This window comes from Corvus moneduloides, chromosome 7 (assembly GCF_009650955.1).
Source record: "Corvus moneduloides isolate bCorMon1 chromosome 7, bCorMon1.pri, whole genome shotgun sequence".
In the NCBI taxonomy this organism is placed as follows: Eukaryota; Metazoa; Chordata; class Aves; order Passeriformes; family Corvidae; genus Corvus; species Corvus moneduloides.
This window is the reverse complement of record NC_045482.1, coordinates 11989482-12015009: the sequence shown is the minus strand read 5'-3', so window position 1 is coordinate 12015009 and position 25528 is coordinate 11989482. Positions and strand designations below refer to the sequence as shown.

Sequence of the window (25528 nt, the reverse complement as noted above, 5' to 3'; positions counted from 1 at the left end):
TACTATGAACTTGATACTTGTCTTTTATGCTTTAATTTCAAAATTAGATCAGGATGAGTGAACTCAATTTCTATATATAAATGGTGTCATTTGTGACATATTGGTGTTGCTTTCATTATTAAAAGGCTTGGTCACTAAGGGAAGTGACTTACTTTCCAGGGGTTTCCTTTTCCATTGGAATAACTGTGCAAGGATTATCTGACTTGCAGATTTTCAGATTTTTACTTGGCCTACAGCTGAAAACAGAGAATGTATAGAACATCTGTAAAATCAGTTCCCTGTCATACATGTAAAACAGTTTGGATGAATCTTCAAATGTTTTGATACCCATGATGATATCAGTAAATTAATTAGAAGACAAGGATGGGTCCTGAGTACATTCCTTGTAAAACCCCTTGAAGCAAATATTCCTGACTTCAATTGGCCACATGTAGAAAATATTTTTGCGCTGATGTAGAAGGTCTAGCTAATAAAAGCTGATCTGGCAAAGATCTAATTGCAGGATAGAAGCTTGTAGTTTAAAAAAATTTTTATGAAGGTTTTCAGGAGAGATTTCAAGGCAGGTTAATAACACAATCAAGGTTATAGTCTACTATTTAAACTACAGGTGCCTCATGTAATGAGAACAGTTATTCTATTATGCTCAGAAATAGGAACTTCAGAGTTAGCCAGTTTATACTACAATGTAGTCACTATTGTATTGGAATTATTTAGCTGCTTAAACTACTCTTATTTAGCTGCTTAAACTACTCTTCTTCTTGTGTAACACACAAATTTGGAAGATTATGCTAGTGATGTAAATATCATAGGTAGAATAATCAAAAACAATAGATAAATCACAAGTTATCTTTCCAAGGGAGCAAAAATAGCTCCTTTACTACTGATGGAGGTGAGATTTCCACCTGCATTTCGGAAAATGGAGCATCATCACTTTTATTTTTCAGACCTTATGATACAAAAAGAGTTTCCTGACTGTGGTATTACAATCATGTATGTTCCTCACCTGCAGGTGCCACTGCTGTTTGTGACCCTGGTTTTTGCACTGTAAAATATCTATGCTGGTAGAAAGGCTGTTTTAATATAAAGACAGACATTGCTATGGTTACAGTGAAGACACATTTGGTACTATTATTTTAATACACAGGAAATAACTCCATCCCCAGGCAGGATTGGTATTATTATACCTGTGAAAGAAAAATCTTTATGAGTACTGTATGTGTAACAATGATGAGACATATTCTACAATATTGGCAAAATATGTTCATCATAATTCGGGTAGTGGCTGCCATCTGGCTATAAAACCACCAAATGATACCACCTTAATTCACAACTGCATAAATTTTACCAAAACTAGTCTAGTCTAACTGAATATGCTTGATATATTTGCTGTATCAGTGAAGCGGCAGGCTTATAGCATTTAAATAGACTGATTGTACTGAATGTAATTAACATTAGTAACATAGTAACGATTCTTAACATAGTAACAATTAACTCTTAATTGTTTTCCTGAACAACCATTGATGCCTTAAGACGCCTCCTAGAAACAGAGACTAGACATGAGTAAGGGAATAAAAGTAGGTATTTATTTGAAAGGCCTTCAAAGGTACCCCCTGGGGAGCCAGAGGCTACTGCCAAGATGGACCCCAAGATGGACCCCAGGTCACGAGTTCTTCACCCTTTTATAGGTTTGGTTCATTTGCATATCAGGGTTAAAGCGTCAGTTAATGATGTAATTTCCCCAAGTTTGCCCCTCCCTTTAGAGGCTTTTGGTATATACTTTTTGGCCTGGGACAATCTAAGTGTCCTTGGAGAGCAGGCCTGGAGAGGCTTTGTTATGCCTGCCTAGCATGAGAGAGCAGAAGTTAACAGGCCGCATGAAACTTCAGAGTTACACACCGGGCAGTACAGGATTTGAAAAATATGAAAGTTAAAACCTAAGGCATCACCATCTGAAATTCTGTACTCTTAGTCTTGGAACCAGATAGAAAACAAGCAGTGAGTACCACCAGCCTTTGAAAGTGTGTATTCTGGGTAAGACTGCCTAAGGGACAATAGAAATATTTTGTGCAACAGACCTTGATTTGTTTTTCAGAGAATGATGCAGCTGGATAGGAATGTTTGAGAAAAGGATTAGGCAAGAGAAGTTTAGTAAAATGAATATTTGCACTATGAACAGTGCCTTGAGCAATGTCATACAAAGGTGACAAACTCCACTGAACAGTACATCTGCACTCACACAGTAACAAATGTTGTTTATTGGCTCTAAAAATAAAGCTCTATTATAATCTCACTCAGAAAAATTGTGTGAATATATATGTTTCAAAAAAAAAGATATTTTAGCCATGTTTTGGTAGGACCTTCAACTTCTTTTTAAACCTGCAATTTGTGACAGGATTATTTAAAAATTTCAATTTCTTCACCATGGAAGTACACTATGTAATTGTTTAGTGGCATTTATAGTTTCTTACTTGCTTGTCTAATTTTGCTTTTCTTTTTAGCGACACAGATATCCTGTTGTTTGGATTAAAAAACTATGTAATATATCCTCCTTACTTTGTTACTAATGGCATAACAAAATTTACAGTAGGATATTCAGGTAATTGTAATTCCTAGTGCTGCAGAGCACATATACTGCCCACGGGTCCTTTTCTGCTATAATCTTCAATCCAGGCATTCTTATAGCACTCCAGAAGCTGCTAAGATAATTTAAGGGATACCAGGGCATTTAAAACAAATTACTAGAAGAGACCAGATGTAAAAATAAATCAATCTGTAAATACACCAGAGCAAAGGAAAAAACTGTTCTCTCTTTTTTCACATTACAGTCAAGTATGTTGGAAGTAATTTTAGGATAAGGTACAGTTATTGCTGAGTTAAACATTTTATTCTACTTTACTAAGCAAAGGTGGCAGCAATGTAATTTTTGATATCTGGATGTTACACAGATTATTCTGGTGCATAGTGTCTGCCAAGCTAATTAACTGTTCAATAGGGTGAAGTATAAGCTTTGGTATTTTCATGTACTTTAAGGTAGTCTGGGGCAGTTTTTAAAGCTTTAAGGTAATATTTATTCTTATTTAGAGACATCAGAGCAAACAGTAACAAACACTTCTAAAAAGTGACAAAGTCATTCATTACCACTTACTGGGAAATAATAGTTATTAAACCTTTAATAATTATGCTACAAATTTTCTCTTAAAAGCAACACACTTCTCAGCTTCATTTAACACAATGTTGGCAGGGCTTGAAAAGAGCTGGTCTGATAGTTTGTTTATCTTGCTCTTTAAAGGATGATACAGCAAACCCAAGAGTCATCTTGGGCTGGGCTTTTTCCCCAGATTGAAGCCAGTTAAAGTGCTCTGGCTGTTTCTTGATCCTTCCACAAACGTATAATAACATCAAAGAACCATGAGTTTGCCTGTGACAGACTTTAATATGCATATTATAAGTACAGAGTGAGCAGCAGGCTTATGTATGCTTCAGCTTATGATTAGTAAGTATTAAGTTGTCACATTTGATCTTCAGTGATGGCCTCCGTTCTTCTTTGGAGGAAACAGTGCATATTCAATGCCCAGAGCTATGACAAAAGCTGCAACTCCCCACTTGAGTCCCCTAGTAAAGACTTCTGTTACGGTGATAGGTCTTGCAAAGCCACCCATATATCTCCAGACTTCATTACTAGAAGGAAAATGAAACCAAAGGAAAAAAGATCAGTGGAGCCACTGTGACATACATTAACAGGAATATATATATAAAAGAATGATGAAGGTATTTCAATTAGATAGACATTGAGGCATGTTCTGTCATTTAAGTATCAGGAGTTACAAGTAAAGTTCATGATATGAACTCTAACCCTTACACATGTAACTTGAGATACAAGGATTGCCAGCAAACAACACAATTATAGGAACAGAATCACCTCCCCAAAATCATGTAATTGTAGTCTTCTGTTTTTACTCTGCAACAAATCAGTGCCCACTAGCACTTGCATGGATTGGACTAACTACAAAGGCTAGTCACTGTGCTAGACAGTATGTAGCACAGTCAAATCTTACAAAGAAAGTTTTTGCAGACATAGATAACTCATCTTAGTGTTCAGGCACTTTCTGTTTCACAATATAACACTTAACTATACAAGAATCAGATGATTTAAAAAAAAAATCGAAAAGATGGTGTTTAGCTTGTACAGGGTAGGTACAAACCTCACACTGTTTTGCCTTACTGTTTTCAACCTACATCATTATTGAAACATTAGTCACTGCTCTAACTGACTACAAATACTTATTTGTAGCACAACCAGTGTAATCTATGGAGATGGGTGTAGTTTGTCTGTTGTAAGGACTCAACAGACCTTAAGAAAAGGAAAAAGAAGCACGCAATAAAATAAGATCTGTCATTGTGGTAGAAGATATGGGGGTTTAAAACAAGGGGGACAGATACTTATTCACAGATAATCTTGTGCAGATGGATTTTGTGACTCAGGATGAAAGCATATTGGCATGGAAGAGTATCTTCTAGGTGCCAGTAAAAGGTCTAATTGATACAGACAAAGTTTCCAAATATTAAATACAAAATAAGCTTTGTGAAAGATGTCATATGTACATTAATGTGCATTTGGCATACAGGCTGAAAGCAGATTTCCTGTTAAAATGAACTCAGCATACCAAAGGGGAGGGAGCTCTGAAGAGGGCTACTTTTTCAAGACTTGTGGTGCAAGACATTAATAATACAATCTTCTTCCAGACTACTGAAGCAAGTAACATGATACTTTAATTTCTCACTTGTTAAGGAAGATTGGCATGATACTTGTACTGTCCTATGGAATTGAAATACTACTTTACATAAAATTTTAAAAGTTCAGAAGGAATCATCTCATGCTTTGGGTTTGACTTTGTTCCTTATTTGAACCTGTGATTGGTTCAATCCCCTTCTTTTACCAGAGAAACAGGAGTTTTAGTTTATCTTGGAGGGGCAATAAATATTACACTCTCTTTTCCAGTGTGTTGTTTTGCAGCACTTCCTGAAATTGGAAGTATAGGCACTAACGGTCAGGTTAATTTACACTAAACTTACAATATTAAACTGTATCTTCTTTTTTCCTTTCTTAAATGGGAATAAGCCTATTGCTTGCTGAAAACAATTTTGTGTGAACCAAAGGGAAAAAATCTTATGCTGCTTGCACTCCACAAAAATGGAGGCAAGATAAATGTGACACAGGCCTGGAAAGTTCATTAAGGGCTGATATTTTGAATGATTCCTATCATCATTAAAAGTATGTTTTACTTTAGGCTTACATCTTTAAACTATTCCAAAGAAAAGAAAAAAGTGCTGTCAACCTCAAACCCCTCTAAAGGTTATAGCATGAAACAACTTTTTAATGGATTACCTATTTGCTCTTCCATTTTTCTTGTAATGATTTGAGTGAAGCCTTTTCTATGAAGACTCCTGGAACAGTCTGCTCATGCAACTTTTCCCTTACAGAAAGACCAGACTACTCAGCACAAAACATTTGGTATTTTTATTCCCCAAGATGAAAGGGTGGTTGAACAAAATATTCCATAATTCATGATGTGGGAGAAACACATTAAGCCCTGTTTTAACAGCTGCTTAAATATCTAAAAAGGAGGAGATATTAATTGTCGAGTGGTAACATGAGAAGTAAAAAGCTGATTCTCCATTATGTCATTCACAGTTGAATGCAATTCTATCCTGTATACATGTACATTTCTTCTTTTCAGATAAAGGCCTCCTGTTGTATATGAGGAATCCTATTCCCACTCAGAATGTCAGTGCAAGTTCCACCATCTTCATCAAGACCCGAGGCACACAATCTCTTTGCAGAGGACGACAGGCTTATTCATATGTGCAGACCTAATACTACTTAGTTGTTTTGGTAAATGAGGTATTGGTCATTGTGCCTGATCTGTGTCAGCATGAAACATCACAAAACGCAAGGCTGCCTCGCAAGATGTGGAGACTGGTCAAGGTGATGCAAGGTGTGACCTTCATGCAAAAAGTAAACCAAGACTTAACTGAAATTCTGACTAATTTTCGCTGAAGAAAGAATTATCTACAATGACAAGGTCTGGTTGATGCTACAAGATGACACATCAAGATGACTTTTGAGGCTCTTGCACTTACCGAGCCCACGGATCCCTCAGACCCCGTTTAGCCAGCCTTCTCTGCACCTCCTCCAGTGGAGTTCCCTCCACCTTCCACTGCCTGTAGTCAGGGAGTTCCACTTTGTCATGGCCATGGCCATGGCCGTGTTCACTTCCATGTCCCATGCCTACAGGAAAACGTCAGTTTGTTACTTTGCAGAGAGCATCATCTTATTTCTATACACTTGCTAAGGTCTGAAGAAAAACCTGAGAAAAACAAAGACTTGGCTCTTCAGCTCCTTTTCAGCTGGCTCCAGTTCAGACAGATATACCTGTGGCAATCAACAGTTCCAGGGCAGATGGGTGGACAAGGAGATGCACCTTACCAGTCACTTGATGAGGCTGAAAAATATATGCCTTATTTACATACACACTGGAGAACTATAAAAATATTAAGTTTCTCCTTAAAAACATGTGAAGGTGAACATTTTCAGCAAGATCATGAAGGACTGGAAGAAAATGACAGCTTTTAAGGCTCCATTTTCACAAAGCACCTGAGTCTTCTTTGAGCCAAGGTTTCCCATTTTAACACATATCAGGTAGCAAAGAACAGATTTACTGTCCTTATAGTTTAGAAAATTGACTGGAATGCAGAACACAGCTTCAAAGCCTGTAACTTTTGAAGATGACTGCAGGCCGTGGAAACAAGCAAAGATTTCGCTGCATGAGGAAACTTGGAGAGCAGCATTAGCGCCGTCAGTACCCGAAAAGCTCCCCCCAAATTAGACTCCAGTCTCCAACCTTGTCATAGAAACCCAAGGCCTCTCTCCTACCAATATTCACTTTTTACAAGAGAGGAGGTTATGCCCTGTCACGCACACGGCGCGGCCAGCGGGCTGCGCTGCAGCACCAGCCGGGCGCTCTCTGCCAGAAGAACCAGCACAAGCTGTGCCCAGAGGTCGGACCGAGCGGGGCCGGGAGGGCACAACCCGGAGTGACAGCCACCCCCACTTCCACCCCCGCCGCCGCCTGCCCTGCCCGCACACGGACACCCCGGCGGCAGCAGCAGGCCCGGTGCCGGTGCCAGCCCCGCGCGCGGTACCTGCCCGCTCCGCGACCCTGCTCAGGACGCGGCCGCCACCCGGAACCGGAACCCACACGAGGACCAGCCGCTACGGGAAGCGCGGGCCAGACACGCAGGTTCCGGGAAGCTTCCGTTCCGGCTCTTCCCGCTGGCCTGCTGCGGACACGGACGCCGTGGAGCCGCTGCCAGACCCCTTCCCGGGCCGCTGCCGCCCGCAGCGCTCCCGCCACGACCCAGGGGGCGGACCCCGCACAAGGAACAGCGGCGCCGGCTCTGGCCGAGGGGTTGGGGGGAAGGAGAAGCGGAGCGGAAAACGGCCAATCAGTGCGCGGCTTGTTGCGGGGGGTGTGGCCCAATGGGCGGGCGCGTTGCTGAGGTGCGGGGCTGGCGGTGGCTGGAGGTGGCGGCGGAGGAGGAGGAGGAGGAAGAGGAGAGCGGGGTGAGGGGCCGGCGGGGCCGGCGCCGGGGGTGGAGGGGCTTGGGCCGGCGCTGGGAGCGAGCATCTCCCGCTCTTTGCGGGCAGCCCGTCGCCGTCTGTCGCTGCCGGTGGTGCGGGCAGGGACGGAAGCCCCGCAGGGTCTGTGCGTGCGGGGGCGCGAACCGTTCTCAACACTCCCGCCGCCAGCGCCGCTCGCTCTCTCTCTCTCTCCTGTCCCTGCTGCTCTGCTCCCTCTCCTCTCTCCCCTTCCGCTCCCTCTCCGTTCGGACGGTGGCCCCCTCCCCGCGGTTATGTAAGCCCCGGCCCCCCGCCCTGCCCGCGGGGAGCGGTGTCGGGGCCCGGGCAGTGCCCGCTCGCTGCCCGCCTTCGGGGCGCGCCTCGGCTGGGGAAGAAGCTGGGGGAGAAATCGGAGCTGCTCGGGAGCCCGGCTGGCGCCAGGAGTCAAGTTTTGGTTTTCAGTGGGTACGTCTTAAAAGAACATTGGTGTTTGTTTCCTTAGGAGAAGTGGGGAGACATCCCGAAATCCTGGAAGTGCATTGAAAGGTAAGTGAAAGTGAAGAATTCTCTTGATAGCTGCTTCTTGAGTGAGGTGGCGACTTGGTTTCACTGAGTGCTTGTATCGGGAGCTCGGCGGTTTGCATGCTGTGGCTATGTGACTGTGAAGTGTCAGTTGCCTTAGTATCTGGTTAATTAAAATTAGTTTTATGTTCATCAAACTTGAGCACGTAGTCTACTTCATCTGAAAAAAGACTGGTAAAAGTTAACCACATAGTCAGTGACTTATAAAGACTTAAATGATTCCTCAATTCTATATAATGCAATAATGTTTCTTTTCAACAGAATACATACTGTTGTATTAATTTTTGATACTCTTATTAAAATGAGAATAAACATCGTAGTGTAATGCTGGCAGAATTTTGGGATAGACTGTAGTGCATTTTTTCTATTATATTTTGATGGAAATCTACTTCTGGGTTTCAGGGGTTTTTAATAGGGATATTGGAAGCGCATGAGAAGATTTCCAGGAGGAATGCCATTATCATGTTATTAACAGTGAAACTGTTCTAAATAGAGTGCCATCTGTTTAATCCAGACTGCCTCAGTCTGGTTTCAGCATTGAATGTTTTTCACTGTGAGATAAAGTCTGGAAGATTCAGAGCAGTCTTTTTCAGGGTGAGAAGACCCATTTGTTTTTCTATAATGTATGGGGGGGTGGAATTGTAGGAGGGCTCTTTATTTGTGAGGTGCTTAAATCCCTGTCTTACAGAGGATGCAGTTCTGTCACCGACTCGCAAAGTATTTCTTGTTTCTCATTGTGGCTGAAAGTTAATGTTTATGTGTCCAAAGTCCAGTGGTGCTGAGGAATGTTGATGTTTTTCTCAGAATGTTTTTTTCGGTGACCCATAGACATGTCAGATACCAGATAACCTTGGTTTTATTCTTTGAGGGAAAGATACAAAGTCCTAGTTTTATTTATGTTTGGTGCTTTTTTTCCTTATTATTTGTTTTGGGGGGTTTTTTTAATTTTGTTTTGTTTCTTCATGGTGCTTGGAAGCATGCCTTGAGTACTATGCACAAAACTATGCTGGTATTGCTGAATCTGTCACCAGGGACATTCAGTTCTGATCACAGAGTATTGGCTTTGTGTGATCTGTTGTGCATGAACAGAACTGTAGCAGAGGAGTGCACTTGGCAGGATTTGTCTTCAGGTACACCATCGCTTTCAAGGTTTAACAAGGTTTTGAGTAGCTGTTTTTGCCTTCCCCCTCACCCCTCAAGTACATAACAACTCTTGATAAGAAAAACTATGTGCAGTCAGTTGATCTGCTCTACCATGTTTTGCTTCCTCTATTTCTTTTTCTTTCAGTATGGACCATACTCTTTTAAAAATAAGACCGCAAATATGAGGGATGTGATATTTTGGGAAAATAGTAAGCTCTTTGATGCTGTATCTTCAAGTAAGTGAGTCTGCATAATTTCAAGAGGCCTACAAGTGTTGCTACAACATGTTTTGAGATGGAAGTTTTGCCATAATTAGAGTGTCAGTCTGAAGAAATCAATAGTATGCACAAGGAAATAACATTAGAGAAATTTTCATTTTGTATAAAAAAGCCTCAACAAACAAGTAAATGTCCTCTAGGAAGGAAAGGTCATTGAAACTCCATGTACAAATAATCAGTACTTTTTGTGATTTATTGAGTTGATTTTTGGTTTTGTTTTGGTTTTTTTGGTATTCATCGTGGTGATAATTACTGCAAAGATTAAGTGTTCTAGGATAAAGTTATGTTAGCATCTATACAGCTATGCTAGTTATGATTTGCTGGGATTCCTGCTTGTGTTGTTAGGCGAGAGGAAGGCTGCAGGGTTTCTTGGACAGCTTTCAAAAGTCCATGTTTCCAGCAATTTGTGTTGCTGTGCATTCTGAATTAACAGATTGTGAAGTACATTACAGGTACCACTCTTCTCTGCCTGTGCATCCAACAGTGTCTAGTGGTATCCTCTTCATAATTGTTTTCTGGAGTAGAGAGCTGTGTGACGGACGGTGACTTGAAGTATTTTCAGTTTTGAGATGACAAGAAAGGGTTGTGGGTTTTTTCCCCCTCAATATCAGAATACATATTTGAACTACTTATATATTGCATCTTTTTTCCCTCTGAAATTGCATGGTACTTCCCGTGGTGTTGTATCAGTAGTTCAGTTATGTCATTGGAAGCCTCTTGTCATTTGAATAAAATGTTAATGCTGCTTTAATTACAATAAGGATGGAAAGGATCTTTCTTTAGTCCACCTTGGTTTCTTTGAATGCTTTAAAAAAAAAGACTATGAATGGTGGGGAAGGAAATTATCTTCTCAGGCATCATTAGAGAGCTAAATATTTTATGGATAGTATCACAGTCACTGTTTCACCTCTCTTTTAGAGAAGTGATGGGCTGGAGCAGTAGTCTTAGTTTCTTTCTGTTTATGGTGTTTGTTTGCTGGTGGGTTGGTTTTTTGTTTGGGGTTTTTGTTTTTGGGCAGCCCAAAGACCATTCTTTGCAGGAATAGCCATACTGGTCTGATCTGTTATTCTCTCTTGAAGTCTAAAGCTCTGAGACCCTGGAATGTAACAGGACCATTGCTTCAAGTTCTGCTTGTCTGCGACAGCTGAGCAGGTGCTCATTTGACAGCAGGTGCTTTACTCTTGCACTCTTTTCTACAATATAGGGTTACTCCTTAGGTCAGCTCTCCCAGTCTCAGTGGGGATGATGCGTTGCATGGATTTTTGTTTCATGGATATACTTAGAAAAACTTTTGAGCCCATGTATGGTTTTTGCAGCTACCATGTTTTCTGTCAGTAAGAGCTGCACTTTGTGTGGTGTCAGTAAGTCATTCCTCGGTTCTGTTTTGAATCTGTTATCTGAGAACTTCATGTGATATTCCTTATTTTCTGTATGAGGAGAGGCAGACCAGTTTGGCTCTTTACCAAGCAGTTTAATATGAGTTGAGAATCTTGAAAGATTGGTTAATATGTTCACTCAAAGACTTGTCTGGGCTGGAAAAGCCATTACTTTTCTTGATGCTTGTTTCCCTATATTAAGATATGAACAAATATCAGGAAGTGAAGGTGGAGGCTTCCCCAGCTGAGTCTTCATGAAGGGCATCTGTGCCATTGTAATAACCATTAAAGAAGTCCCTTTCAGGGAAAATTTATCTGAGCAGAGACAGTCACAAGTAGTACAGTTTGACTTGCTACTTCGGTCAGTTACTTTCATTTCCAAACATAATTGTGAGAAGTAATTCTTGACTTATTTAATGCTATTTTCTACAGGGGTTTTTTGAGTAAGGAAGTAGTTTGGGTTTATGCAGGAAGAACTAGCTGTAGGTAAAATGGCAAGCTGGTTGAATTTTTCTCTCTGCACCTTTCTTGAATAATTACTGCTTCTAATAACAAGACAAATAATTCAAGTGCCTTTTTTTAACTTTAGTCATAGGACAGCTTTATGGAGTGACTCAGTGGATCTCCTTATTTTGTATAGAATTCTGACTTCAGTTTCTAAACTTCAAATAAAAGCTCAAGAGGTAGGAGGGGCACTTCTGATGAAATAAAATATAGTTGTTTAGGAAAAACCTACTGTAAAACAAAATTCTGTATTGCCAGCAGTGCTACAAAGAAGAGAACATAAAAACCAAGATCAGGGACTGGGTACAATAGTATACAGTTTGCAGACTGTTTCAATACATGCTGCAGATTATCCATAATAGTAAAAGCTTTTTATTGTATGACAAATGGCCACACAGCAATTTTTCTTTCTTCTGTTAGTGTTACATTTTTCTATCAAATATAGTGGATTTGGGCATAGGGTTCAACAGATGTTTTATTATTAATCAATTCAGATGATTTGTGAAAGACAGAAATACAATTGACAAGTCACTTTTTTGGTCTTCCTTCATTGTATCCTGTTCCACATGCAGTCCACCTTGCCTCTGCTGCCCACTGCCTACGTCAGATCTGCTGCCTTGACCTTTTGGTGTGAGTCTGTAGAGAAATACAGATTTTCAAATTTACTAACTTTGCCTGAAAATAGAGAGCCAGAGACATTTGGAAAGAAATGCCACTAGGGTAGAGAAATAAAATGTTAGGTGTATAACTACTGTAAAGTGGTAAACTATTTATTTATTTCTCTATCTCTTAGTAGTGGTTATCATTGCTATCATTTGGCATTGAAAAATGCCAAATTCTCTGGCTGTGTAACACTGTTCAGCACAGGACCTGATGGAGATGGTTAGTGCAGTTTAAATCTGTTAAAACACTCTTTGAGGAATTTATCTTTCTGTGTATTCTGTGGGGGTTTTTTTCTACAGGACAAAGTAGTTAATGACATCTCATTTTATATTGTATTGCTACGCAAGCATTCGGCTAACATTCCAGAAATGCAAAGTGAGTATTTTTGTGTGTAATCTCCATAATTTAGCTAATCTTACTATGTTTTTGTTTTAATTACTGTGATTCTTGAGAAAATTGAACTGGTTAGATGTCCTGTAGTGGTGTCTGCACTGTGTATGGTTCATGAGTTCTTTAAATAGTTACACGTTGCTGTTCCTCTGAATTCTGCTTAACTGAAATGTGTGACATGGACATTTGTGCAGACTGCATGACTGCAGTTTGCTGATTCATACAGGGCAAAATCGATATGTCTGGAATATTTTTCTGTTTGCATTTTTAGTAGTTTATAAATTTTAAATTGTAGTTTTATTTAGGGTCTTCCTTCCCTCTTCTGCCTTGGCTTGACCCACATATGACCTGGGGAAATGATTTGGCATCTATCTGGAAAGACAGTGAGAAAATTTAAAAGAATAATCTTATTTTTCATGGCCATTCAGCTGAGAAGATACTGGATTGAAAGATGATGAGCTGAAATATGTGTAAAATTTACTTGCGTTTTTTCCTTCCTGTCTTAATTTATTTTCTTTTTATTCAAATAGTTTGGCTATTTCCGAGAGTTCTGGTGTCTGTTTCTTTACGTCTCCTCTTCATATTTTCTACTTTGTCTTTTCTGTCTCCTTTAGGTTTGAGGATATCTTGAGCTTGAGGAGAGGCTGGAGAGCAGCCCCTCTGGATGCCTGCCTCTGTTCTGATTTGGAATAGGGCCACAAGGTAGAAAACTTGATTTAGAAAAGGTTATTAAGAAGTCCATAGTAGTTACTGTAGTTATTTTCCTAAATATCCTAAGCACCAGATCTTGGAGACACATGGGCGTAAGCGTAGCAGATTTTGTTGTAGAAATAGCTCAAGTTAGCTTGTATCTGTAAATTTGAATATTGTATTTCCTGCATGTAAAAAATTAGCTAGAATTTTAATTTTTTTTTTTTTAACTTGAACTTTGTGAAGCTGTGGTATCTTATGACCAGTGTGCCCCATGTGTAAGCTACAGTGGTGTTTCCACCATCCCCTTCAGACGGTGTGGTAGCAGCATTGTGATGGCTGAACATGAGGGTCAATAACCTTTTAGACAAGATGTGTTTCAGAAGGTAGGAGGCTTTTATGTAAACTTAGTTATAGAGCGGGTGGAGTGAGCAATTTATCAAGCACCCTGGTACATGCCATCAGAGTAGGGCAAAGAACAAAAATCGAAAGGCTTAACTTTGAGTTTGGTATCTCTGTATTACTCTGGGTTAGAGGTATACTTTTTTGAAAAGAATACTTGATGCTTCAGCATGTCACTGTGGTTCCTCATGCTTTAGGTTTGGAAGCCCACATCTAGTTAAAAAAGGTAATTAAGGAAAGCTCCCTGCGTAGAATGGTTGTTGTACTGGTCTTTAGTATCTGCATGTAACAACAGATGATGTCAGATCACTTGATAAATGTGGATACAGAATGCTGTCAGAGTTTTGCGGATGAAAATTATTCATTCCTCTGGAACAGCTGAAGTAAGTGCTAAGATTCATATATACTTCTGCAAAATTAAGGTTAGAGTTTGAATTTCCAAACTTCTGTTGTAACCATGTTGCTTTGTTAGAATATGTAAAACTGAACTTCAGTAGACAAAACTAGCACTTGTGTTTGTAGCTAGAACCCAGCCTCTGTAGTACAAGTCTTTCTTTGTACAACAGTGATAGTATAAGAGTAAAAGGGAGTGTTAATGTATTTTCAAACTCTTCATATTTTAATGACAGCAGTGGGAGAGACAGATGATTGGTTAAAGTCCATTTACTGTAGTGAACTTACACAAGAAGTGATTGAGGAGTTTAAATGATAGTAATGTGCCCTTTTACATAGAAGTGTAAGGCATGCTGACAAAGGATTTATTCCAGCAAAAGCTCATATTTCTTTGTGTAACAGTGGAGAACTTTCCACTGCTTTTTTTTTTTAAGATGTTTTGTTGAGCCGAAACAGCATAGAGAAGTAAGCTAAATATGGACACAGATGGGGAGAGCAAGGGGGTTTAGATGTGGAATGGAAAAATTACTAGATCCTTATGCCTGTGGGTTTAGTTTTTTTAAAGATGCTGCTTTCTTGTTCTTAGCATAGAACAGGCCTTAGATGAAATTGCTGAGCTTCCAAAGCTGCTTCTAGATTGTTAATTATGTATTCATTCTGTGTGATAGTTATGTAATAGGCGAACCACCATACCCGATGGTCTCCAATGTTGCATCTGTACAATAATTTCAAATAGTAGCATCTTTAAGCTTCTAGAAGTTACTAAACTACATCTGTGGCACTTTCTTGGGAAGAGAGATGCTAATTTTGTTAGACCTTACATGAGCTGTTCTGATAGCTTTCTTCAAGTTAATGGACTGCAGCAAATTGCAGTCCAAATCTTGCCATGTCAGAGTGGCAAGAGCTACATGACTATCTCTAAAACAGTTATGTGTTACCTATGGACATACAAATAGAGATAGCAGTCTTGGACTGGAGCGTAAGTTGAATGGAAATAGAAAAACCTAAAATACTAGATGAATTTAAGCTAAGCATTCATAAACTGTATATCTGCACTGTTTATTTTCATAGACATCCTGTGACAGCAACCTTTCCTTAAAATCACAGGTGTCACATGCATTGCATGATTTTCCAGTGAACAGGGAGGCTAGGAGCAGGCTACTGCCTTTTCTGTTTGCTTAGATCGGTGCATCTGCCAAGACATGTTTCATGTGTTCTGACTCTCTGGCTTTGCCTTCACCCATATTAGTGTAAACACCACATGAATTTGAGAAGCTTCTGTGTATCTGTTGAGTAAGAAAACTTCCTAGCTTGCGTTTCATTTGGGGGAGAAGGAGAGAACAAGATTTTCTTTCTCCTCACTACAATTTGGGTTAGAAGTTGAGACAGCAAATAAAAATGTTAAAACCGTTTAGGCATGGCTTGTTGTGCGTGTGTGTCTCTGAAGGACCAGCTGCAGAAATGACTGAGATGCTCTCTTGCTTGTGCAGGTATTGAGTAGGCTTGGACTATGCATGGTCATGTAAGAACAATTGCTACCTTCAGAATATGCAATTTTCTGCATCAGTGGTGAACATACTCATGCACTCATTCCTTGTACATGCAGAAGTGAAACCTTGTTGGGATAGTTGCAATTTGAAACTTTGTTGGATTTGTCTCCTCAGCCATAGAAAAATGTTTTTGAGGCATCTGGGTGTTTAAGTCTTTGAAATGGTAGCTGTGTTCCACACATACCTTGTGTTCCAGGAATCACGGCATTAAACTCTTTGAGAGAATACATGCTTTGTTTTTTCCTCTCTGTAGGTGAAATCCCTTCAGTTAGCTGCAGGTCTACTGCGTTTTTTCACAGTTAATGTGTACAGTTTACATTAACTTTGAATTTTTTTTTCCCCCTAGCTACTTCAGTGTTGAAGTTGAGTAAAACTTAGGATGCTAAGGCAGAAGAATAAATGTGCAACAGTGGGATTTTATGTTGGTTGTGCACTAAGTCCTAATCAGGTTAAGATCATGGATGGATTCCAGACCAAATTAGGGGTCAGGGGCCAGTACTAATTGGCATTGATGCTGCTGAAATTGTGTAATTGAGTATTGTGCTGATTTTCACAGTGTGTTTTGTGCCACCCCCCCCCCCCCCCCCTTATTTGGCAATTTCCAATTTGCTAAATGTTCAAAGGTTATTTTTGTTATTTTTTCTGTGCCCTTTTTCTCAGACTTGCAGGTTGTGGTCTATGCTAAAGACAGAAAACTAGGTAGGTTCAACACACAAAAAGTAGAAGGAAGTTCAAGAAAATTGAAGTACAGTGCCTGTATATATTAATTTTGTCTAATAAATGCAGAAAGCTTAAAGATCTCTTGGTCAGTGGAGGAGTGGGAGTGCTATGCCTTTTTCTTTATTTTTTTTTCTCCTTTTTTTTCTTTTTTTTTGTCAAGTGCTGGGAAAGAGCTGCTTCAGCATAGTTTCTTGTCATTTTACTGAAACATTTTGCAGGAACCTTATCACACTTGGCTGGTGGAGATGTGTGTGGGTGTGATGGTCCATTGCCCTCCTCTGCTGATGATACTCCCATGATTGCAACCTACTGTATTTGATGGCTTATTTTGATAATAAGTTTTTGGTCTTGTGAGAGAGAGCAGGGAGCAAATCTTAAATGGACATTATCATGCTAGTTAGGAAACCTTAATCACCATGTTGTCCATTTTCAGCTCTATAAAGTTTTGATGTATTTCAAATTAATATTCCAATGGGTAGCTTTTGAAAGACAAAATACCTCTCCTACAGGGAAAGGATGCAGGCTTTCCTTGGCTTTATGCAGAATTGTAGTAGTAGTTATTTTATTGCTATTTCTATGAACTGCTGGGGCATTCTGCTTTAGTAATGTGTGCTGACTTTGAATAGATTGCAATGATTCTCTCTTTGTCTCTGTGAATGCAGACTTTAGAGCTTTGTGAAATACGTAAGGTTGCTATGAGTAAATTCTGCATGTTTATGCATATGTGTCGCATCTATGGAAAATGGAAAAGGTTTTTATTAGCATTTCCTTTTTTATAGCAGGGGAATTTTTGAAGTTGCCATCTTCTTGGTTTTAATAGTTGAAGTGAAACAGATAGAAGTGATTAGGGAACAAAATCATTAAAATACGTTATGAAAATCTTTTCAAAGTGCCAGTTGGATAGCTGGCCGATAAGGGAAAAAGCACAAGAATTTTTCCCCCAAGTATGAAACCCTTGCTGCTCACTGATAAGAAAGAATTATGGTGTAATCATCTTAACTTGCAAATCTGCACATAATTGCAAATACCGGAGTGTTAGGACTGGGTTTGTATTTTGTTCAGAACAGTTTCTTCATGTGATGAAGGAGTCACGTGTGGACTGTGTGCATTGGTTTTGGCTTGTTCTTGGTGGTTTTTTATTGTCCTGGTGGTGCGGTTTTTTCCTTTGTTTTTTTTTTTTTTTTTTGCTTTATTCCTGATCAGCCCTGCTTTTGGAGAAGTTACTCCACGTTCTCTCTGCAGGTCCATTGTACATTCCAATGACCTCAGTATTTCTAAACCTTCTGTCTAAGTTGCCCTTGAAAGACTGTGTGTTTTGTGGAGCAAGCTGTATGAAGGGTATTAGATGAGTATATTACTTACACCAAAAATGTATAATCTAGCACTTTCAGGTGCCTGATGCTTGAACTTTAGTAAATGCTGCTGATCCCTATCAGCACAATTGCATAGGGAAACAGAACAGGCTTTTAATTAAACTCAGGCTTTGATTAAAAATTTTTGATGATGTGTTTGAAGAGAGTGAACTGAATTTGCTCTATGCCAGTATAACTAATAAAAAAGTAAAAGATCATAAATGTTACCTAGATGGACAGTACCTGTAAAAGATTAGAGAAACTATTTATATTTAGTAAACTACTTATGTTCATGTGGGTGGATTTCTATTTGAAGTAGATGTAATATATGGAATTTCTCAAAGAAGAATAATGTTGCAAAAAAGCAGTAGTATGACTCCTAACAGGTTTGCATATAAGGCCATCTCTGCTGTTTTTCCAAGGTTAATTTATTCTGGGACCTTGAGGAGAGGAAAAGCACTGCTTTACCAACTGCTTTTGAATTTTTTTTTTTAGCAGGAAAACTGTTCAGTATTACAAACAAAACCCCAGAGTATCTGTGTATGGATGAGGTTATGTAAAACCGGCTGAAGATTAGAACATTGAGTACTCAGTGCGTTTTTTTCGAGTGCTAGAAAATGTGTTTGAAAACCTGGAACATTGTAAAATTAACCATCTAGACATAAATTCCATTCCCCTGTCCACGCAAAAAAGCTTGAGGAGGCATACCCATGAAGCTTGCTGTGTGGATTTTCAATGCTGCTTGTTAAATTTGTAATTTCTCATAATCTTGAAAGACTCACATTTTCTGAATATATATTGGGGCAGTATTTGACAAAAAACTTTTAATTTTGTTCAGGCTATGAATAGAAAATATGTATGAAAATAGCGTGCATTTAATATCTTGCTTGTTTCAGTAGTGTTGGGGGGAGGAGGAAAAAAGGCTGTGTATTCCAACTGGAGTCATCAAGCACCTGTGGAAGGCTGTTTTTGTCTCTGTTTTCTTTTGTTCTTTTTGTTGTTTGTTGTGGTTTTACACTGTTGTAGTGCTAGGTTTAGTTTAGCAGGCTGCAGCTTTCCCTGAGAGCTCAGCGGAGCTGCTTAGGGCACTGCGACCATTTCCCCCTCCCGTAGTCCATTTCGGACGGCTCCGCACTCTTGCTCCGGTAACTATCAGCTTTACAGCACAGTGACGGCGAAGGAGGCGAGAAGGGTCTCCCCATGAGGGTTTCAGAGGACCTTCAATGATTACATCCTGTCCCAGCGACCCCCAGAGGCAGGGAGACCTCGTGATGCGGGCGCAGGGGGGTTTTGTCAGATCGCAGGGGCGGTACCTGGGCGGAGTTGGGGTCCAGGAACCAATAGGGAGGAACTCGAGGGAGTGGCCAGGGCTAGGGGCCGGGGAAAGTGGGGGGGAACAATGTGAAAGACATTTAATAAATGAATCAATGGGAAGTACAACACCACATTACACTACTTTATTTTATATATTGATGATGCCATGAAGATTTTTTGCCTTTTCTTTTATACCCCTGGTATACCTTTTTTACAACTTCTGTATTTTTAGTGCTTTTTGCCTACATTCTTGGACTTGTTTGTCAAGCTGAGAGACTAAACATTTTAGAAGCTTTGTAGTTAGGGATCAGTGTGCCCCAAACCCCAAGATCCTCTCCAGAACACATTCTGTAAACTAAGATAGACCTATCCAGGGGAAGGCTCCTTGGGGAGGGGGGCTCACTCGAGCCTCTGATTGGGGAATTTTTGATAGATATGCTAATTAGTAAAACCTATAACGTTATCTTTTGGGGGTGTGCATTGTCGTGCGCATTTCGGTGCATATGACCTGGACGTGTGCACCTAAGGATCCTTAAAATAAATACCAAGGTAAAATCCCTTTTCCCCTTCTAACCGTGTTTGGCTCTTGATTTTAAGACCAAGAAAAGGCATCACTGATCTACAGCTTAGATAAGTGAAAAATATTGTGGAAAGTCTTGCCTAACATGCTGCATGAAAAATTGGGTTGATCTAAGTTGTTTCTGCTGTGTTTATATTGTGTTCCTAAAGATATTATATATATGTAGAAAAAAAATAGATTAGATTTCAGATAAAAGCCCACAAAAACCATCCAAACACCCTCCCCAAGTAACACTCCCACATATGTTAGTAACTTAGTGTCCTCACTATTTAAAAAATACATGAAAAATGAATCATTTCACACTAAAATATTCATTAGTCCTTTCTTAGGACTGGTCGGTTTGTATTCTGTTCTAATGTTGGTTTAACAGTAGAAGAATAATGACTGTAAACAATATGCATTGTGTTTAACTATTCAGCAGTGAAAATTAATTATTAAACTCATACCAAGACAAAAGGGGTACCTGGTGTAGTTGTTGCACTAATTTACGTTTACTACTGTTTTAATTCTCATGCAGTTATTTCACTGAAAAGCAGCATATACTTCCAAGTAATAGGCCACAGAGTGCCAATTATAGTGAGATGAGTTTCACAGTTTCATGAGAGCTTCTAATAAGGTGATGAAAAAGGGTTACTTTCTTTATAGACACTATTTCTTTGCCTGTTTTCTGTGAAGGAGAGAGTCCAGCAAAGGCCATATTTCTTGCTCTGGAGGAATTCTAGTGACGTTACTAGTATGTATGGTCATAAACATCAATTTTTGTAGGACAATCACCTTAATCAGTTGTGTCAAATATGTTGACTGTTGATGTTCACATTGCTCTTAATGGGTGTGTCATATAGAACTAACATGGTCAGGAACATGTTTTATTTCTTGTGTGTGAAAATTCTGACTCTTAGAATCAGCCTGATCTCAATATAAAATTAACAGTGGTTTTCTCTCTGTTTTGTGAGTTGTTCTTTGCAGTTCTTAAAACCCCTTTCTAACTTTCAGAAAACTAGTGTGAGACTGAAAATTACTTACACTGAAATAAAGCTGACGCATGACGTGTAAGAAGACAAGTTGTTTCCTCTGCAGTGACAGTTGGAAGTAATAAAGGCAGCTACAGTTTTAACTGTGAAAGTTGATGCAGATCTTAGATTTCAGAATTCTTGATGCTATTCTGCTTTACCTCTGAATAGTGAACAGCCTCTGTATGTGCTGTAAGTCCTTCTTGTATATATGATGGGTTCAACTTGCTCATATATTCCGTTAGGTCAAGCAGGAGAGATCTGTGCTGTTCTGAAATTGTGTCATCTTGATGAGTAGTGGTGTGATCAGTGATGTTTCATTAACTATATTTGTTGCTCAGTTTGCTTTTTAAAGTCTGGGAACTTGTATTGGAAAAGTAAGACGAGCATATCAATCAAAATTTATCCTTGAAAATCATGCATCTTAAATGTGAATGATGCATCTGAGTCATATATGAAATTTCTGGCATCGTGCAATAAAACAATGTCTTAATTCTTATGGATCTTTATTTTAACTCTGCCATTTTGAAAGGTTATTTTGGAACTTTGTATTTCATCATTTTTTAAAAGTCAGCAAGATGACATAATTTTAGCTATAATTGAGGTAAATTCAGATAAATTTGGAGATTCCACTCATTTAGGAATTTGTGAATGTGTGAGTGAGTGTATGGATGGGGGGAAATTTGTCACCTCAGCTTAATCTATTTACACTCCTCTTCCTGGAGGTGGAGGCTTTACCATCTGGAAGTTGGAAAGATTAGAATAAGGGATTTCATTACTTTCAGCAGAGGATCCTCTGGGTTAGATCTCTTTGAGAATCGGGTAGAAGAAAGGAGGTTAGGTAAATTAATTAATGAATATGTAACCTAAATTCCATTTTGTGTGAATTACAGTTGGTAGGGAATACTGTAGTGAGGAATGTTTACTGGTATTGGAATTGACTTCAACATTTTAGTGGATATTTTTATAATATAACAGGCATTTATTTCTCTCAAGTGACAATTTTACAGCTCAAAAATGGGAAGCTGCTTAGAATCTTCAGCTTGTATTTCTAGAATGTTTCTGCTTGAATTTCTTTCCTTTACAGACCAAATAGTGATCTTAGCATAATGTTTGCAGTCTTATTCCAAAGTGTATATTGAGGGGGTTTTGGTGGTGTGTCTTTTTGTTGATTTGTTTTGGTTTGGTTTTGAATTTTGTTTTGGTTTTGTTCCCACAGAAATTCTGTTTAAAGATTTCTCTTAGCCTGTGTCTGTTCATTTTTAGTGCTTAGCACTGAACTCCTTAAAAAAACCACCTTAACTGTGATTTTGAAGTGTTAGTTCGCTGTTAGGCTTTTTTTTTTTTAGGCTCTTTCTTTTACTATGCATTTTGTACCTTTACTTTTCTAGATTTCATTTACTTCTTGAACCAAAACCACGAACAAGAAGGTGTTCAGGAGAGGTAGGGTTACATGGAAAGTAATTTGCATGGAAATGTTTTTGTAAGGAAAGAAGTTAATGCAGGCAAACTAGCATAGGAGGAGTTATTGCATATGAACTGATGCAAAGGGAGGACAAACCTGTATTGTCTAGCGTAGGATGGGTTATCACCAGGATCCTGACAAGAGAATGTTTTAAGTTTAGTGTAGGATGGCTACGTGAAGTTGTTTCTAAGGAAACTGGTGCTGAGAGAATAAGGTAACATTTCTGTGGCTAACCTACGTGTGTGTGTGTGTATATATATTTTTAAGTGCGTCAGGTCCTTATAATAGAATAATTAATGTGTGTTTTGTGGTATTTAAGGCTGCAGGATAATGTCTTTATTATTACTGTTTCCAAAATCCTTTAAGTAATGTAAAGGAGTATTTTTTTCCTATACAGAAGATAAGTTTCTTGTTCCACATTCTCAAGCATCTCAACTCTTTTCTGCTTTATTTGTTGCATGAACTCCTAAGAGAAGGATTTAGTTATTAGTATACAGTAGCGTGTTATTCGGGTTCTACTTATTTGCCTCTGTGGGGCGAATGGGACTTAAATTTTTCTCTAAATTTTTCTCTATAGTCACCTGACTTCTGTAGCTCTCTACAACTAATCTGTACAATACTATGAAAACTACGAAAACAGCAGCTTTAAATTAGTTTATAAAATAATATATGGTGTCTATTTTCAGTGTCATATTTTCATTCCCACTGCCCTAATTGTTTGTTTTCAGCAACTTTGTATCTGTAAAGCACAGTTTCACTGTAGTAATGGTAGAAAGATAGAAGGTTGGCAGCTGCGCTTTGTGGGGCTTGAAATGGCACAGAAGATAATTTAGAACTTAAAATGACTTAGAGGAGGCTTTTTGGACCAGATGGGCTGTACCTTTTCTTTACCCCTTTTTTGGCAGCAGCTGAAATTGATACGACCTTTTCGATAAGAAATGGATCTTACTGTGTGAGTATGGTACCATGAAAGTTTACAAGACTATTATCAGTCATCTTTGACTTTTCTGTGGCAAGGCTTTCTCCCATTGTTTTCACATAACTTTCTTTGTTGCTGATACTGAAAAAGAAATCTTTTTAGCCTGGTTTTTACTAGTGAGTCAGAGTGGGCAGGGAAGAAATGTCTTATCCAAGTTGTTTTGCATGACTAAGGCTTGTCTAATAAGGCTGGCAACCTAAATCCCACATACAGAATACATCAGCATTTATATTTTAAAGTTGGAATGCATGCCTGTCTGCTGAAGCTTGCAATTAAATTACCTAAAAACTAGAGTTGGAAGAGTGCTCTTTCTATTGAAGAGAAGGCTCGAGCTGGCAATTTAAATTAATAACTGTTCAGAGGAGGTTTTGTTTCTTTCTGCCTTTGTCAGTTTTTACCTTGTTTCTCTGTGCTGCGGAGCTGTATGGCCAGGAGAGTTCTGGCAGAATGTTTGAACCTGTTTCTAATGGCAAGTTGCAGTTGTACCTCTGGTTTGTTGAGGACAATAATGTTTTAGTTTATTTTTTTATGTTCTTACCAAAATGACAGCTTATAAAAGTGTCTACTAAATATGGATACAGGGAAATCTCAGTGGTATTTGTGATATGTTATCATAAGAGATGTATATTACAATACTTGTACTTTTAAATAAGTACAAAAAGTCGTCTACCAAAATTGAACATTTCCAAGGCTGGTTTTATTTTCTCTTGGGATTAGATTAGCATAAGAATCAGACCTTTTCTTCTTGCAGTGTTTCCCAGTCTTGTTAGCATGGGTATGTGGTTGGGGAAACGTTTCCTACATACTTCAGACCACCTGATCTTATGTTGTCTTCTGTGTATTCTGCTTCCCAGAGGGTTGATCATATTTAACACAGGTGCTCTTCTTACAGAGCTATGAACTTTCTGGATCAAAGAAATGGAATGTATGTTTAGTTCAGAGTAAGGATGCGTTCTTTGTGCTTTCCATGCTACTTTTGTTACAGAGGCAGCATGGAAAAATCTTTCTTCAAATACGTTTCTTTCCGTGCTCAGGAATTATAGCTATGAGAGGAGTGTTTATGTAGCTTGGAAGAACAAGCTATATTGATAATGGAGTTTTCTATTCTTTTAGACCTGTCACTCCGTAATGTTCTCTTGCACAAGTGGCACTGTGAAGAGATCATGTAGCATGAAGCATTATTCTTGTTGCTGACACAGTTCAGGTTTTAATTGCAAATTATTCTTCTCATGGCCTTTAAGGTAAAAATACATCATATTTTCATTCATTGTGCAACTAGGACTAAAATTACATTTTATACATCATGCCATCCAGTATATAATGGCCAAAAACTGGACTCATTTTGAAGCGCATGTCCTGTTAATGTAATCTGTCCCATGTATGTTTAAACCAGTATAAAATCCTGGCCTCTTTAAAACAAACATACAAACAAAAAGCCTGAATAAAATAGAAACCACCAACAAGAAAACCCTCTGCATACTTGAATAATCATATTTTCATAAATATCATAAATTATGACCATCTAATTTGTGGCACTTTTTTTTTTTCTTTCTAAACCCACTGTAATAGTTGATTGTGTAGCAAGTGGTACTGGCTCAGATTATTTGCGTAATCATTTGGTCTTGGTTAGCGGTTTAAATGCAGACTGGTAAATAGTAGTGTACTCAGTCTGTATGTCTTTCTTCTAAATGTAAGTGAAAAACAAGCTCTCTGATGAGCATAGTTGATTAAACCCTTTTTTATTTCTTTTACTGTAGTCAAAAATTCTTGGGGAGTTATCTGGGTTTTAAGTTTCATTATTCTGATAGTATATTGTTGGAAAAAACTTTATTTCAGACTTTTATATTTTCAAAGTTAAAAATATTGAGAACGGTGAATTCACCATCCCTGGAGGGATTTAAAAACCCTTGTAGATGTGGCACTCAAGGACGTGGTATATTGGTGGAGTTGGCAGTGCTGTATTAATGGTTGGACTTGATGGTCTTAAGGGTCTTTCTCAGTCAAGATGATTCTATGATTTGTGTGCTCAGCATGATCTAGGAGAGTGCTCTGACTTGATAAAATTCTGTTTACATCTCAACTGTAATTGACAGTTGCACAATGCAAGACTGTGACTTCCTTCAGAACAGAGTATTGTAGCTTTAGTATTAAGCATAAAGATTCCAGGTCTAATTTAACAGCCTTATCATATTCTGCTCATTTATGCCAAATGAGTAAGTTTAGGAGAAAACATTTAAACTATTATTTCAGGTGTTTTTGTGGGGAAGCTTTTTGGTAATTGATTTTTGGTATTTGATTTTAACATTGAGTGACTGCATTCTTTACTATAACTTTCCTGGTCCATGCTTTAGTATGAATTCAAACTTGCTTGCTTGTTCAGTATTTAAGAAATCTTCATCAGGCCATATGTAAAAATATTTTAGTATATTTAATTATTACTGTTACTAATAACTAAATTTCTGATTAGTTATTATGGTTCCTATATAAGAACCTTTGAACCACAGTAGAAAAAAAAA

At 38.7% G+C, this 25528-nt stretch overlaps 2 protein-coding genes across 9 annotated transcripts in view; one reads left to right on the top strand and one right to left on the bottom strand.

Moving 5' to 3' along the window:
• Positions 1-3409: 3409 nt before the first annotated feature.
• Positions 3410-7299, bottom strand: NDUFB3 (NADH:ubiquinone oxidoreductase subunit B3). Of its 2 annotated transcripts, none has more exons than XM_032114564.1 (3): positions 7204-7299; positions 6142-6289; positions 3410-3678 (listed from the first exon to the last, which is right to left on the bottom strand). In XM_032114564.1, exons 2-3 carry the CDS (start codon positions 6285-6287, stop codon positions 3522-3524), a joined length of 303 nt encoding a protein of 100 aa, XP_031970455.1. In that variant the 5' UTR covers positions 6288-6289; positions 7204-7299; the 3' UTR covers positions 3410-3521. The 2 variants fall into 2 exon arrangements, with proteins under 2 accessions (XP_031970455.1, XP_031970456.1); XM_032114565.1 differs by having other exon boundaries at positions 7154-7232.
• A 125-nt stretch (positions 7300-7424) lies between these two features.
• Positions 7425-25528, top strand: part of FAM126B (family with sequence similarity 126 member B) — a 69005-nt gene continuing 50901 nt past the window's right edge. For 2 of the 7 annotated variants that reach the window (XM_032114545.1, XM_032114550.1), the window contains exon 1: positions 7671-8167. The gene's annotated coding sequence lies outside the window, so the exon portion shown is untranslated. Of the gene's footprint in view, positions 7510-7568; positions 7625-7670; positions 8168-8605; positions 8798-13190; positions 13260-25528 lie in introns of those variants that run through there. The other 5 variants (XM_032114547.1, XM_032114546.1, XM_032114548.1 and 2 more) reach the window with 5 other exon arrangements.